Raw genomic sequence first — 15,154 nt, 5'->3', positions numbered from 1 at the left:
ACACACCCACACACTCCTGCAATCGCCCAGTCACGCGCAACATTATTCAGGGCATCCGAGCGATGTAAAGACAAGGTGAAGTTTAAATACCTTCACAATAGCAAATCCAAATTGAGAACTATCAAAATAACTAATATTTACTTAGCTAGGATTTCCACAAAGAACGCATTATGATTAGACAAGATGATCTTATAAGATTTAGATACTTTCAATATATATATAACTTTTTCAGAATATCATATTGATATTGCAAAGTTAAGTTACACTATAATTTATAAATAAATTATATTTAAAATGCTACAAAGTAAAAGTTTTCAAAAGTTTTAAACTTATATTTCAAATATTTCAATCCAAACTTGCCTATAACTAAAGTCTAACATGTTTATGTCGACGCTTTTCCTAAACCAATATGGGATGTATATATTTACATCGCTTGCTTAATTGAAGGTAACAAATTTTAGTTATATTACCACCTTTTCGGATATAATTGCGTCCAGGGAATAGCACCCACACAAAAATATGATGACTGCAAGCAGTGCTGCCAAATTTTTTCAAGAACAATTTTTTTTTACAGCCGAATCTTATATACCCTTGCAGTAAATATAAATAAATAAAAAAAACTGGTATAAAACAATTTATGATTGCCGCGGGCTTCTGGTCAGTTAGAATTACCGGTACCCGCTTTATTATTTATTTTATTTTAAACAATCCAACATAGACGGGAAAAAAGCTAAATTGACAACCGTGGGTGCAAGTACCAGACAGAGAGAGACAGAGAGAGAGAGGAAGAGAGAAGCCGAACCGAGTTTAGAACATTTAGCTTCGTGAGTGATTCGTGCGTAGTGCCGAATAACACCATGACGGTGGTAGTGGTGGGGGTGCTGGTGCCGAAGTGTGCGTGTGCACTTGTTTGTTGTTGGTTCACTGAGGCCCGTTCGCGCGTCAATTCAGTCTCAGTTACTAAACCGATTTCAAGAACTACGGACGCTTCGCTCGGCCCTTGCTAAGTGGCGTGTGCTACAATTAAGTAACGGGCAGAGACATTTCACAACAACAACAAAATAGGAAAATAGAATACAACAAGAAATACAAAACAAAAACCATCAAAATCCCAATAAAACCACATTAAACAAGAAAATAATAAATAGACATCCGAGCACATATACCCACGCAAAAATAAAACAATAGCATACTAGTTGGTACAACTGGGGTATTTTATACATAACTCGCTAAATCCTTCGTTTAACACAACGACCACCAGGAGGAAACAACCAAAAACTACAGTAAACCGGAAACACGAAATAACCATCAGCAAACTGCACCGGTACTTAAAAAAAAATAAATGCTTAAATACAATTTTTTATCTATTTTGTTCGAAAGAAAAATAATGCAATATATTTGTGTACTTGTGTGTGTGCTGTGCAAAAATTGAGAAAGCAGCGAACTATCCCCCACTACACATACATCTATCTAGCCCCCACAGAAAATACAATAACAATAATTGTGATAGAAAAAAAAAAAAGAAACAAAAAAAAAAAAACAAAAAAAAGGAGATGGAGCATCGCTTCTCTCACTTTCGCTCGGCTGTTTTCATACTTCTTGTTTTGTTGTCGCTATGGCGCTCACTAGAGCACTAGGCTTTTCAGCGCCGAAAGGGACAGCTGTTCTTCACTAATTTTGGGTAGAGAGCCCGACTCCAGGGAACGAACTATAACTACCCTTCCCTTCCTATGCATTCAAACTTTCATAGCTCAAAAGGTGAAAGAGCTAACGAAGGGTGCACAAGATTTGAATACCCAAAGCTTTTACAGTAGGGTACTTTAGTTAGCTTGAGCTCAGATTATTAAATACTATATGTGGATATTGATTTGTTATGAAGTTTGATCAACCTTAATCTAGCATATCTCAATTTGTTGTCGTAATTCGTGCTTAAAAGCTATAGCTGACAGCTGATATTTGCGTTAGCAAGCTCCAAATACAGTACGTATTATTTAGCTCGAAAGTACAGACCATTTCACAATTCAGAACACATGTCGATACCTAATGCTCAGTGTAATAAAAATTTCGTCACACTATATACAACATTGACATCTCTGAAAATGTTCGTGCTAGACAGGTTCCACTGTACTTTCTGCACAGTCTTCTATAGTTGTGTTGCACAACAAAAGACGAATTTTATAATAGTGCATGTGTGCGATTTCATTTGCGCAAGCTTTTGTTTTTTTTTTATTCATCTGAAACAACATCGATGATTCGAAAGCAATTGTTGCAAGTTTGAGAGCATAGTGACCACCGACTGCAGCTGCTTTTGCATTTCTGCCAAAGAACGAATGAAATGAATTAATTTTCGACCAAACCAAAAAACGAACTTGTGCCAGACAAATACTATCGCGTCAGAAGACCATCATTTGGCATTTTGTCGCGGTGTTCGTCGCAAGCTTATTGTATCTACTTTCATGCATACAGGGAAAAAATAGTATTAAAAAAAAAAAAATTATATTGTGTACTGTACACACTCAAATGTGTATTGTATAGACAGACATTCCGGCATGGCAGTGTATTTGTCATTTCAATTTTCGTGTGTGCTCAGATAAACGAACGAGAATCATGTGCCTAAATAATATTTTTTTTTATTTGTTGTTTGCTGTTGTGAGGTAAAATGTCCCAACATCTTGCTGTTGCGTCTAAGTACGAACAGCTGACTGTGTTTATGTGTCCTCATATGATTATGGTGCGTTATGCTTCAAATTTTGGCAAGTGCAGTGCATAGGTGAACATAAAAAAAAAAAAATAATAATAATAATACAGCAACAAAATAAAGAGGAAGTGAGAAAATGCCAATAGTTCAGGCACACAAACTCATACGCAGTTTCTCGGTCAGCTGTTTTGTGTTGTCTTGAGCACCAGGGTCTCTCATTTTTCTATTTTTTTTTTCTTGTTGTGCACCCACTGGGTCTCGTCTCTGCCTCGTTCTCTCTCTCTATCTCTCTTTTCCTCTCTCCCTCTCGCTGTTGAAAATATACCCCTGCGCCAGTCGGGGAAAAATTAGAGCAACGCTTGGCTCCACAACGCTCGATAAAACTGCGGGAAAGAAGGCTGGCTGCAAAGCAATAACTAAAAATAATTTGTGATGATCTTGTAAATTGAAGTACTGCACAATGTCTACAATCCACAAGTTTCGAATGCACAATATAACGTGTGAGTGTGATTTTACCACCAAACGCTGCAAGGAAATTCCCCCAAAGCAGGTTATGCAATGTATTGAAAATCGTAGAGCATTTCTCTATTGTTTGTTGTCGATAAAAATATACATATCTAGTGCGATAGAATTCATCGCGCAGTAAACATTGAGTCCAGCCAGATCTTTATATATGTACATATCTACATAGGCTTTATGTAATGGGGCCCGGTAATTACTTCGATTGGTGTTTGCACAACCAACGCTGGGTCACATTTTCGTTTAGATTGGGCACTTCAGACTCTTGAGTTGCAGTGGTAATCAATTCAATGGCATTAATTACACTCTGCTATGCAAAATATGAATGCAAATCAAATGGGGAAAAAAAAAACAAATTAGGGGAATGAGTTTTCGAATGAAGAGTACTCACTTGTACTCACATACAGTATGTCAAGAAACTGTTTACACACTGTGAAATATTCAACTTATGTACTGTATGTATGTGAAATACGATTGTGAGCACAATATTAGCATACACCCTACCAAAATTACCATTACATTCAAGAGAAACGGTCAAGTTAAAGGAGAGTACGCTAATTTCTATGTACATATGTATTCATTTAGTTACTTTAAATGGACATCTGTTCAAAAACGAACACAGCCTCTCAAAATATTCTCCTTGGAGAAACCACCTGTACAGAATCTAAATGAAAAACAGATGATTATTAAATATACAGCTGTATGAACGTTTGTGTAACCTCGTCTAATTATCTTCAAACAAGCAAGCTAATTTCCTTTCGCAAATAGTCGTACTTTAAATACCCTTTGTTACCTATTGCGCAGACACGCAAATTGAAAGCTTAACTTAATTGATTCCAATTTCGCTAATTTGAAGACAAAAGCGTAGTCATAAACGAATTGTACTGTGTAAATAGAAAACAAAACTACTTAAAATAAAATGTGCTACTTGTGCTACTTAAAATAAAAGTTTAAGATGCAATTTCTACTTCTACAAATTTTACTAATTTATGCTTCTAACAATTGTTATATATCAAAAAATATGCGAAGAACTGCAGAAAATATGCAACTAGATGAAAGTTTTAAAATAAAACAAGCAACATTTTGAAACCTTCTGCAAGATTTTAAAATCCTAGATACTTCTAAAGTTTTGGTTTTCCCTAAATCCAATCTCTGTTTTATCTGATTGTTGAACTGCCTTGATTTCTATATGAATGCAATTTGAATGCACAGTTATGTAAGCAAATACAGTATTCTATGTACTCCCCACTGCGCGTGTGTGTGTTAGCCAAGTGAACTTGAAAAGCCCTATATTCACTTTTGTGCCAGTACATAAGACACGGAAAAATACGTCTTTAAATGTTCGTAGTATTTGTTGCTGTAGCTGTGTGGAAATTGGAGGCTTCATCGTTTTGATTTTGCGGGCGACGAAATAAGTAATTTTATATATGTACATACATATATACAACATATATATATATATGCATTTATATAGTCAGAAGTCGTAGTTTGCTTATATGGTATTTAAGCTTAAGAATTCAAAGAGCCTTTTTGTCATTTTAATCAACCTTTAAAACTGGTGGCCCAGATTTTATTGATTTTATGTTGTGAAGAGCGACCCACACACACACATACACTCGCACACACACACAGTCCATTGAAGAGTGCATTTTCGCTCAGGGAGAGTGTCAAAAGTGAGAGATAGAGATACCGTTGTGATACCGTTTTCGGTGAGGGTGAGAGAAAGGCCATCAGCTGAGAGAGTTCACTTTCTCTGCCCGTTCCAGTCACAACGAGCAACAGCAACGTGAATATATAAATATATATATAGAATTGTTTATATATACAAAATATATGCAAGGATGTGTAAGGAATCCGAGTTTGGGGATGTATTTGTGAAATTATAAGCTAAAATGTCAACGGAGCAGCGCCTTCGGCTCTCGACGGAGTTTGTTTTTAGTGATATAGTTCAAAACACCTGCTTTGGGCATTAAATATGCTAAAGAAAAGTGATTAAATATCTCGAAAAACGCAAAGAATATCTAAAGTTGTAAAGTACCCAATTTAATTGGATCCGTGTTCAAAATAAGGACCCGTTGTTTACCCCTTAAAGTTCAAATTTTGTTGCCTGTCCGCATCAACAGGCAAGTCAATATAGAGACGTTGAAAAGATTTTAAAGTAAAGTATTTGAAGAAAGTGTTAATCTTCCTATTTAATAATAAATTGTGTTACTCTAAGTAAATGAAACAAACAATGACGCTTCATTCGAAGCAGTGATAACTCTACCTAATTAAGAGATGCCTCTAAGTATGCTATGAAATTTAGAACATACTCCTTTGACATAGATATCTATATCCTTACTCTTAGCAAAATACCACCCAATAAACATTTCGTTTTTTAGAGTTTCCAAATGGAAATACCTAGGTGGTGCAGTCTCCTTGACCTTTAACCTTTGCTCTGTCGCATCGCACGACTTGCCTATCGCACAAAATTACCTGATCTGTCCTAGAACTAAGACTTAGATCAACCAATATTTATTGGTTTAGCAAAGCCATTATCCACCATTATCACAAATAACCTGCTAAAGGCAAATGTCAAACCTTCGTAACGGTTATGCCTTTCATAGCATGTGGCCTTCAATTGGTTTATAAAATGCAAAAAGCAGGTTATGTACATGCAATAGATACGCATACAAGCACGCATGACCCCGCTGCATCAACACAACTGCACTGGTGCTAAAAAATGTGTGTGTGGGCGGGCTGAGGTCTCTGTGACGTATGTATGTTATGTTACTGCGCACTGGGACCCACTCACTCCGGAGAAAAGTGAGTGAAAATCAGAGAAAGAAAGGAGAAATTGCTTTCTCTTCTACTAAAAATCAAAATAAAATTATGCTACGCTGGGATCCAATAACATTTCATGTTCAGGACAAACATTTCAAATGTAACATAACCAAACTCTGCCGTGATTATTTTTGGATTAATATTGAAAACCTATTAAGATTTATGTAGGTTAGACTTGAAATCTAAGCCGAAGTTAGCACACAAATTGCACTCGTTTTTTCCAGTGTATAGCTTCACGGCTTATCATCTGCTTTCGCCAATGTTTTTCTCTCTCAATTCCTATTAAAAGGCTCAGCTCCACATCCGAAGGCCAAGAAATGCGCTTCGTGTGTCCTCGGATCAGCTGCGTAGAGCGTGGAGAGCGTTTAGAACATGGTCTTACTCTCCCACTCTCTCGATAGCGCGCGTTACCGTTAAGTGGGTGTTCGTCCCACTTCGGCCCAGCACTCAGCTGTGCTCCAGTTTCATTCCCGAATGCAGTGGCACCGACTACTCGGCAGTCCCGTTTTGAGCCAGAGCTCCCGACTCGGATAAACAGTTAACCTAAATTCCTAGAATGACGTAGGAAGAGCGCATGCACATACTATAAGAACACAAATTGGCTGGTAAGCCCGTGGCAGAAAGTGCATTGATAAACAACTTACTACAATGAGTAAAATAAATTCTACAATAATTGTTGTGCCAACCAAAGTAAAACCAAGAGTTTCTATTGTATTACACACAATTTAAAGGTCAGCTTTATTAAGTTAAAGCAATCAAGAAACAGAGAATTTTGACTAGAACCTACGTTCTGCACCCAATTATGTAGCATCATCGCTAGTCTCCACGATGCGGCACATAATTGGTATATCTTCCTCCTTGGTAATGTTGCCCTTCTCCTCGCGATCTAGCAGGCTTTCAATGTAGTCGTGACGGAATTTGTTCCATTGCCGGGTCTTCAGAAAGTTGGTAAACAAGTCCTGACGCGACGGCACGTTGCACTCGAAGTAAAATCGACGGCGGTGCCAAATGTTGCCCGGATTCTGCTCCTCTTCGAGGAGCCAAAAGCGCGGAAGGAGCAGGCACTGAACAACAGTGCGCGCCATTATCACACGATGCTCCATCTTTTCGCCCAGTCCAAAAACACTACCGTAGGTCAGCGAGCCTACGTCTATAAAATGAGTCTCAACGGGCTCCTGCAAAGGTTAAAGTAGGTAAATATAATGCAGAGCTCAAGATAAATCATCTACGTGGAATATTACTTACACATGCCAAACTAAATACCTACCTTAACTGGTTTGGGACTCTCGTCTACTAAAGTCTTCTCATTGGTCACCGAACTCGCCGTAAATATTTCTGACGATGAACTGGATGCTTTCTTCTCGGACGGAGTGCTGCTGTCTGCGCTGCGCGGTTTAAGCTGCACTTGCACGAGGGTACGATCCATGGAGACAGAGGAATTTGAGGAATTGGAATCATATGAGCTATCGTCCGTGTCAACTTCATCATAGAGATCTTCGGCATAGCCCAAATAATCTTCATCCATATGGCCGTCGTCGTCGTCGTCATCGTCATCGTCATCATTAGGTATTACACTTGGCAGCCAAGGAGTTCCTCGTCGCAGCGACTGTATTAATTGAGTTTTTCTGGCTTGTGCCGCCGTAGACAAGGTTCTTCTCTGCTTTGATTTTTTTCGAGACGGTGTGTTAGAGGTCCGGAGACCACAAAACTTTTGAATTTCAGCTAGACCCATTTTGCGCATCTATACGAAGTTCATTAGTGACGAGATATGAAGACATTGACGAAGTGCTAGGTACCGCTTGTTTCTTCTTTGTGCCACTTTCAACTTCCTCAGAGGAGGTGGACGAGGCCAAAATGTCCTGTATGTCTAGGAACGAGTTACGACTTGTAACGTCTTTCCAAGACTGAAACATTTCAAGACCGTCATCCTTATTGATTTCGGTTAGCTCGTAGTCAACCTCTCCTTCGGTGTTGGTGACCTAGGTGAAAAAGTAATTAATAATGTATGTATCTAGCAGTTTAAATTGCAATGTTGTACTCACCTTCATACTTAAACACTGCAAAATTACACACTCTCCACTAAGAACAAATCGCACGTAACCCAAAGAGTCCTTATCCCCCATATAAATGGTCTCTAGGGGCTCATATTGAACCAAGTACGAGTACTTGCAAGCTAGAATTATCTATCGATGTACGAAATACGTTAAGAATTATACGATTTCGTGGAACTAGACTAACCTGATCCGGAGTTAAAAAATCAAAATAATCAAATGCTTTTAGTGCAAGCTTCTTTTCGTTCCACTGTTTCAACATATGTGGCTTCAGGATGCGCTCATAATCGATATCGTATATCGATAAAACTTCACAACTAGCTAGAGAAAATGATTGGTTCTCTTCTCAAACATAACTAACATTCAGTTCTTACACAGGGCTAGATATGTGTTCATTCTTGGGCATTCCTCAACCATTTCTACGTCTCCGAAACAATCTCCTGGACCAAAAATAGCTTCCGCAACGGCGTCTTCTAGTTTTATAGCCTAACCATAAATGGGACAACATCTGTGCAGATTTAGTTAACCCTTTGTTGTTGAAACATACCTTATTGTTTGTGTTCTTTTTCATCTCGACTTCACCATTCAATATGAAATAGACGGTCATAGGCATATCACCATTTTTGATTATCACACGTGGTTCATTGATGGACATAAACTTTAGGACTGGCACCATGCGTGCTCTAATTTTCTAAGCTCGATATAGAATACCTTGGTGAATTATATACATTTTCGTAGTTCTCCCCTTACCGGTGGAATTCTGGAGAAACAATTGAGTCCTGCTATTAATATGCACAACTTTTTTCGTTCCTCAATCGTCCTGTAAGCGGGATTTGAACGCAATAGTGCCTTGTCCTGTGATTTTGCGTAATTTTAGCATTATAAATAGCAGTTTACTTAAAGTTATTCGTACCGCTACGGTCAACATGCCGGGCTTTCGTTTTTGTCGCATCAATGCCACGTTCTTTTTCACATTCATCGAGATGCCCTGCTCCTCTTCATCGGAAAGCCAAGTCTGATTCATAATGACAGCCCGAACCAATTTTTTAAATCGCACCCGTAGGTCCAACTTATGTTTGACGATATCCGCATCGCGGTTTCGCTTGGCCGCCATTTTGTGTTATTGTGTGTTATATATATATATTTATTTGTGGTTTGTTATTGGCAGTATGTATTGTTTTTTTGTTTTTTTCCGGTGTGTGTATATAGACTACATGGGTGTGGGTGACTTGGGTTGGGATTGTGTGTTTGTTTTTTACACAGTCTTTGTGTTTGAGTTGCACACAACTCAATAAATTAATTATGAATGATTATATGGAACAATGCACTTCGAAAACTGAATCATATTTTAACAATATAGTTACAGCGCGTTCTATTTTATATCAATTTAAATTAACCATCTTCTTCGATCTTTCAGAAGGTGTCCAGACATTTGGTTAAAGTGCAAGCCCAAACGTTCCGCTGATTAATGGAAATGTTTTAAGAAAGCGTGCTCGGGTTGCCAAATCAAAGAGAATCGACAGATGCACCACCAAATACGAGGAAAAACAACCAAAAACCGTGGCCAAATAAAAGTCGTCAAGGAATAAAGACACATAGATACACACAAATGTACATAATTTAATAATCGGATATGCCTTGTAAATACGACATAAATATTTAGGATCTAGGCAACTACGCTTAATACGACAACTGAACAGGCAGGAGGGAACACATCTTTTCGAATAACAAGCAAACACGACTCTCACTCAACTCGGTAAACTTCCACAATTACAGATAATCGCCACACAGTGAAACACTAAAACTCTACCCAAACAGAAACAACTCCCCCCACCAAAAACCTTAAACCAAGTAGAACAATTTATATTATACATGTAAAAGACGAAACCTAAACCACAAAAACAAGAAAAAAACCAAAAAAAAAATAAAACAAAACAAAACGAACGCATAAAGGGCGCAAAAGCCCACTTTTCCAAATTGCCGTCAATGTGTTGATGAACTACATAAGCCGTCTTTGAACGCTCCTCATCAGTAGGATATCGCCATAAACTGCACTTCCCCAACAACAGGCAGCGATCCGGATACAGATCAGCTAACATTTTACCGGATTCCGAGCCGGAATCCGTGAAACGAACGTCAGAAGGGTTAAGAAATACGAATACCGAAGGTTTCGGCCGCAGGGTCAAGATGCATATTGAAATCCAGGTCGCCTTGAACTTCGTCATATCCTATCTCTACAACAAGTTGCCGCGCAGACGTGTAAACATATTCGGCGAGGAGCTAGAGAAGGCCCTACGCGACAAGTTCCAGGATCACTGGTACCCAGAGAAACCCTTTAAGGTAAGTGGATCATCCCTGCAATGTATGATACATATTCTAATATATAATATTTTATATTTACTTTTACTATATAGGGATCTGCCTATCGCTGCTTGAAGACCGGGGATCCCATTGACTCGGTTTTGGAAAGGGCGGCTAGGGAAAGTGGGGTCCCAATCGGCGATATCCTAGAAAACTTACCAAGCGAACTTTCCGTGTGGATAGATCCTGGGGAGGTCTCTTTCCGCATTGGTGAAAAAGGAGCGGTAAAGGTAAACATTTCTAGCATTTCAACCAACAAAATCTGCATACATTTCAAGATTACCACTCTGCTAAGCAATTCAAAACTGATATGATCTTTTGGTCGTATTCTTCCTATGACAATAATAAAACCTTCCATATTCAAGCAAATATCTTGATATGTATTAGAATTATTCCTCCACTGAGTGTAATTTTCCAAAGTTATATTGTAGTTTCTGAATTTGTTAATGCCTTTCATTGGCTTTAAAATGAGCGAGAACATCGCTATGCTGTCTGAATAGACCGAAATAGCAATACTTGTGTTTGCTAGAATGTCCGATTGTCTTTGTTATACAATGCTTATCAAATGCGGCGTTTAGTCAGCGTTAAGGTGTTACAACTCAATAACAGTATTTATTATAATATTTATTTGATGTATAATATTTTAGGATGTAAACGTTCTGAAGTAATACCCATTCTCTAATCATCAGATTCTTTACACGGAGAACAATGAAAATCATGAGGACAGTCACTCTGCAGATCGCGAAGTCACCAAAATGTTCAACCCGGAGGCGCAGTGCTTCCGACCCATCGACGCCGTTAACACCACTATGAACAATATGAGCCTGAGTCCCAAGGGGCATCACCAAGCAGGATCCTCGCCGCACTCGGCCGCGTCCAGTTCGCCCACGTACAAGGGCAGTCCGAACCGTACGATCTCTGGCAGCTGCAGTTCCGTTTCGGCAACGGGATCTGGGACGGGCTCTGCTTCTAGATCAGGATCCAATCATGCACCCGGTCCAAGTGCCGCTCCAGGTCCCGTTCCCGGAAACGGAGCCACCGCCAATGCAGCTGCAGCGGCATTCATGCAGCGCGGCGCCCAGGCGCCATTAACATTCACCACGGCCACCTTTGCGCAGACTAAATTCGGCAGCACCAAGCTGAAGACCAGCTCCAAGCGCACAAACAGGTAAATACTCTCAGAACGATATCATGATCTTACAACAAATTCAACATAAATGCAATAATAACATATTTCTGTCTGCTTTCTCTACACTTCAGCAGCAGCGCCTATCGCATGTCGCCCACTGAGTTCTCCAACTACATCAAACAGCGTGCAATGCAGCAGCAGATGCATCATGGCCATGCAGTTGTCCCGTCCGCAGGATCATCGGTATCGGCAGCATATGGCGGCCTGGACGCCGTCTCGCCTGCCCGTTCCCTGTCGCCGAATCCCCTATCGCTGGCCGGAAATCAGAATCAGCCGGTATCGGGATCATCGGCCGATTCGTATTACTATCCAAACATGGCGATCAATATGTATCCACAGTATGGCACTCCACGCTGCCTCTTTGAGTCGCACTTCTCTGCGGATGTTAGTAGCATGGGTCTGTACGTGAGCGGAACTGCTGGTGCTGCAGTCGCCGCAGTCGGAAGTGTTGGCGCCAACAAGTATAGTACTTATCTGGAGCCGTGCTACTATGGCAGTGGCCATGCCAACAACACCCAACAGCATCCGCAGCAACAGAATCGCGGCGGAATGGATCGTCCAAATAGTAGCGAAAGCTGCTTTGGCCTCAATGTGGATTGCGGCAGTGTTGTGCTCGAGGATTCATCATCATCGTCATCTGCAGCAGCTGCTGCTGTGGCCGTTACCATTGCCGGGGACTCATCGGCGGAGAACAGTCCTCTAAGTACACCCACCGTGGCAGCCATAAATGTAGGAAAAGCCACCAGTCCTCCTTCCAATTCCACCAGCAGCAGTAGTAGCCATCCAACTCAACAAGTGGAACAGCCGTCCTCCTCATCGGGAAACGGAAACGGAAATGCAAACGCCAATGCGAACGGAAACAACGGTAACAATTCCAACAGCAATACTAAACTGATCGATGGCATAAGCGCCTTCTATGGCACCGGATCATCGTATCAGCAACTATTGGTTGCCAACTAGAGTTTCCTCGAAGTCAATCACCGCAAAGAGAATCCACCATAGTTATACATAGAAAAATACCAACAAAAAAAAGGAATATTTCATTCGTGGCATGGTTATTTATGGATTGCATTTCTGTCTTACTGGTCACAACTCAATGAGCAATACGAATTGTTATGCAGTTTTCAGATTTCGTGTAACTTTCCCGATAGGAACCAAAGCAAAGTAAACGAGCTACTTGGTGGAGTGGTTGATGTAGATATCATCGTTACCATTATAGGCAAGTTTTTATGAGGAAAGATAACATTAAAATTCAAGGACAAACATTATTTGCCGTCTTGGAAAGTTATGTAATAATGTTCTTGCGGATGCGAGCAAGTTGGTTGGATGCATATCTGCGGAGGAAAGATTCGATACGATGTTGACACGCCCACGATCTGGCACACAAGGAAGGCACATAACCACCAGATGTACATGCATATGTGCGAGAAGCTGTATGCAGATGTATATACAGATGCATATATATATATATGGATAGGGCCAATAAGTACCATGTGTGTGTGAGGCCCATTAATGTAGATATGTACGAGTTGTATATACATATATATATCAGCCACTAATAATATTTATTTTGTTACCAAATCCGGTGTAAATCGCAAAGTGAAGTTTCCTTCTGGTATCAAGCGCATGCATAGAAAATTTAACTCAAAGTATTGAGTGTAGCCATAGGCATGTACGAATGATACACTCTAATCAAAAACACACAAACAAATAATGAAGATTTACCGAAGCAAACCAATAAGCAACAATAAATAATACCACAAGCATAAATAAATGTAAAGAGAACATATATAAATGTCTCAACTAATTGTTTTTACTTGTTATGCATATGAACGTATATATAAAAATATGTTTAATTATCCAACTTAGGATCAACTTTTACATTAAGTTTTTAATTAGTTGTAAACTAGAATAAGATCATTTTTGTAGATCAAGTTGCTAAATCGAAAAACAACATGTATATATGTTTATCGATAAAAGTCAACATTGTTGATTATAAATAGAGGTGCAACTTGCAAACCCTGAGCATCCTGACCTGTGAGGAAAGTTTTTCTGGAGTAAAAGTCCTTCTTCCCATTCTTTGTATTTTTCTACAATTTTATTCTAGTTTTGTATATATCTGCAGCTAGCTTGCAAAATAGTTAACGAAATGTATTCAGTTTCAAAACTATACGAAATATACACACAAATCTATACATTTTCATACTACAAATGAAAGATTTCGTAAAAATTAGTACAGGTATCGTTCTGGTGAGTAAGCTTTTGCTTAAATTTATATTAATTTGAATTTGTTAGACAACTTTTTGGTTGCAATTGAAAGCATACAACCCACATATTGCTCAAACCATTAGATATAACAAAAACTCCTTTGAAACTTTCTTAGTTATATTAACTAAACACAATATTTCGAAAATTCAAGGATTAGGAAAAAGGACCTTTTTTTGAACACCCGAAAAAACTTTCTAAGAAACCGTAGAAAAATGAACTCGAGCATCTTCTACATTATATATTTTTCCGATGCAAAAATCTCTAATTGTTTTCTTATAAACTAAATGTTGTTTTGCCCTAACCCTTTTAATCATTCGACTTCATCGAAATAAAATCCTATGCCAGATAGAATGTACTATAATAGGATATCGTATGATTTTATTGATAGTGCCAAGGTCGTCGGGTCACTGCTAAACTTTTTTACCCCCAAATACAAGTTATTCAAGCTATGGAAGCTTTTACATATAAAAAACACCTGAACAAATGATAAAACAAAAAAAACATTTATATTTTTGTTGTATGTTAAATTGTATGTATTACCATTTGACTTCGTATTTTTTTGTATATATATATCTATTTTTATATGAACATTTGTAATTTTTATAAATCGAGTACAGTAAAAAATTTTATACTTTTTATATGGGCCTATGTGAAAATACCTTGCTCTATATGAATACTTACTTTAATTAAACGGGAAAATAAAAAGCAAAAAACCAAAAGACGATTTAAGTTGATCTTTATTAAGTTCCAAATGAAACACGAAATGTTAATGTAAATATGTCATTAAATGTATTATTTCACTTCTCGGTATATGTTGTTATATATAGTAAATCCAAAGGTATGAAAATACTTTTAAGACATGGAAGTGAAAGAGAAGAAGGGATAAACAACAAAACAATTGAGTAAGCAACTGAATTCATTCTCTAGTTATCTTGTTAAGGAACATTTGTAATTTGTGTGATTGTTTTGATTTTGTTTTAATTAATTGCCTAGTCGAAAAAGCAAACACAAAGTGGAAGATTAAACAAAAGCGAAGAGGATTTTCAGCTTTTTGGAGAATATATTCGAATATGTACCTACACATCCCACTGATGTGTGTATCTAAACCTACCACTGAAAACAGAAATTTAATGAAACATTTAAGTACCTTAACGAAGCTTCTAATTATAGCTACTGTGACCACGAACAAGAGTCAAATCAAAGCCAAGCCAAACCAAAATACCCCACTAAATGCTATATCACTCG

At 38.5% G+C, this 15,154-nt stretch overlaps 2 protein-coding genes across 6 annotated transcripts; one reads left to right on the top strand and one right to left on the bottom strand.

Moving 5' to 3' along the window:
- Nucleotides 1-971: 971 nt before the first annotated feature.
- On the top strand, nt 972-14,709 carry LOC117147371 (protein Tob2). Of its 3 annotated transcripts, XM_033314238.1 has the most exons (6): nt 972-1,324; nt 9,509-9,847; nt 9,910-10,431; nt 10,506-10,682; nt 11,142-11,620; nt 11,713-14,709. In XM_033314238.1, exons 3-6 carry the CDS (start codon nt 10,279-10,281, stop codon nt 12,599-12,601), a joined length of 1,698 nt encoding a protein of 565 aa, XP_033170129.1. In that variant the 5' UTR covers nt 972-1,324; nt 9,509-9,847; nt 9,910-10,278; the 3' UTR covers nt 12,602-14,709. The 3 variants fall into 3 exon arrangements, with proteins under 3 accessions (XP_033170129.1, XP_033170131.1, XP_033170128.1); XM_033314240.1 differs by having other exon boundaries at nt 9,509-10,431; nt 11,716-14,709; XM_033314237.1 differs by having other exon boundaries at nt 9,509-10,431.
- Nucleotides 6,765-9,205, bottom strand: LOC117147369. 3 transcript variants are annotated; one of them, XM_033314234.1, is made up of 9 exons: nt 9,005-9,205; nt 8,842-8,946; nt 8,639-8,782; nt 8,466-8,577; nt 8,279-8,412; nt 8,083-8,223; nt 7,837-8,019; nt 7,308-7,781; nt 6,765-7,215 (listed from the first exon to the last, which is right to left on the bottom strand). In XM_033314234.1, exons 1-9 carry the CDS (start codon nt 9,203-9,205, stop codon nt 6,841-6,843), a joined length of 1,869 nt encoding a protein of 622 aa, XP_033170125.1. In that variant the 3' UTR covers nt 6,765-6,840. The 3 variants fall into 3 exon arrangements, with proteins under 3 accessions (XP_033170125.1, XP_033170126.1, XP_033170127.1); XM_033314235.1 differs by lacking the exon at nt 9,005-9,205 and having other exon boundaries at nt 6,841-7,215; nt 8,639-8,787; nt 8,842-8,920; XM_033314236.1 differs by lacking the exons at nt 8,639-8,782; nt 8,842-8,946; nt 9,005-9,205 and having other exon boundaries at nt 6,841-7,215; nt 8,279-8,408; nt 8,466-8,573.
- Nucleotides 14,710-15,154: the final 445 nt, after the last annotated feature.

The sequence above is a fragment of the Drosophila mauritiana genome, chromosome X, assembly GCF_004382145.1.
Source record: "Drosophila mauritiana strain mau12 chromosome X, ASM438214v1, whole genome shotgun sequence".
Classification (NCBI taxonomy): Eukaryota; Metazoa; Arthropoda; class Insecta; order Diptera; family Drosophilidae; genus Drosophila; species Drosophila mauritiana.
This window is presented reverse-complemented; position numbering and strand designations above follow the sequence as displayed.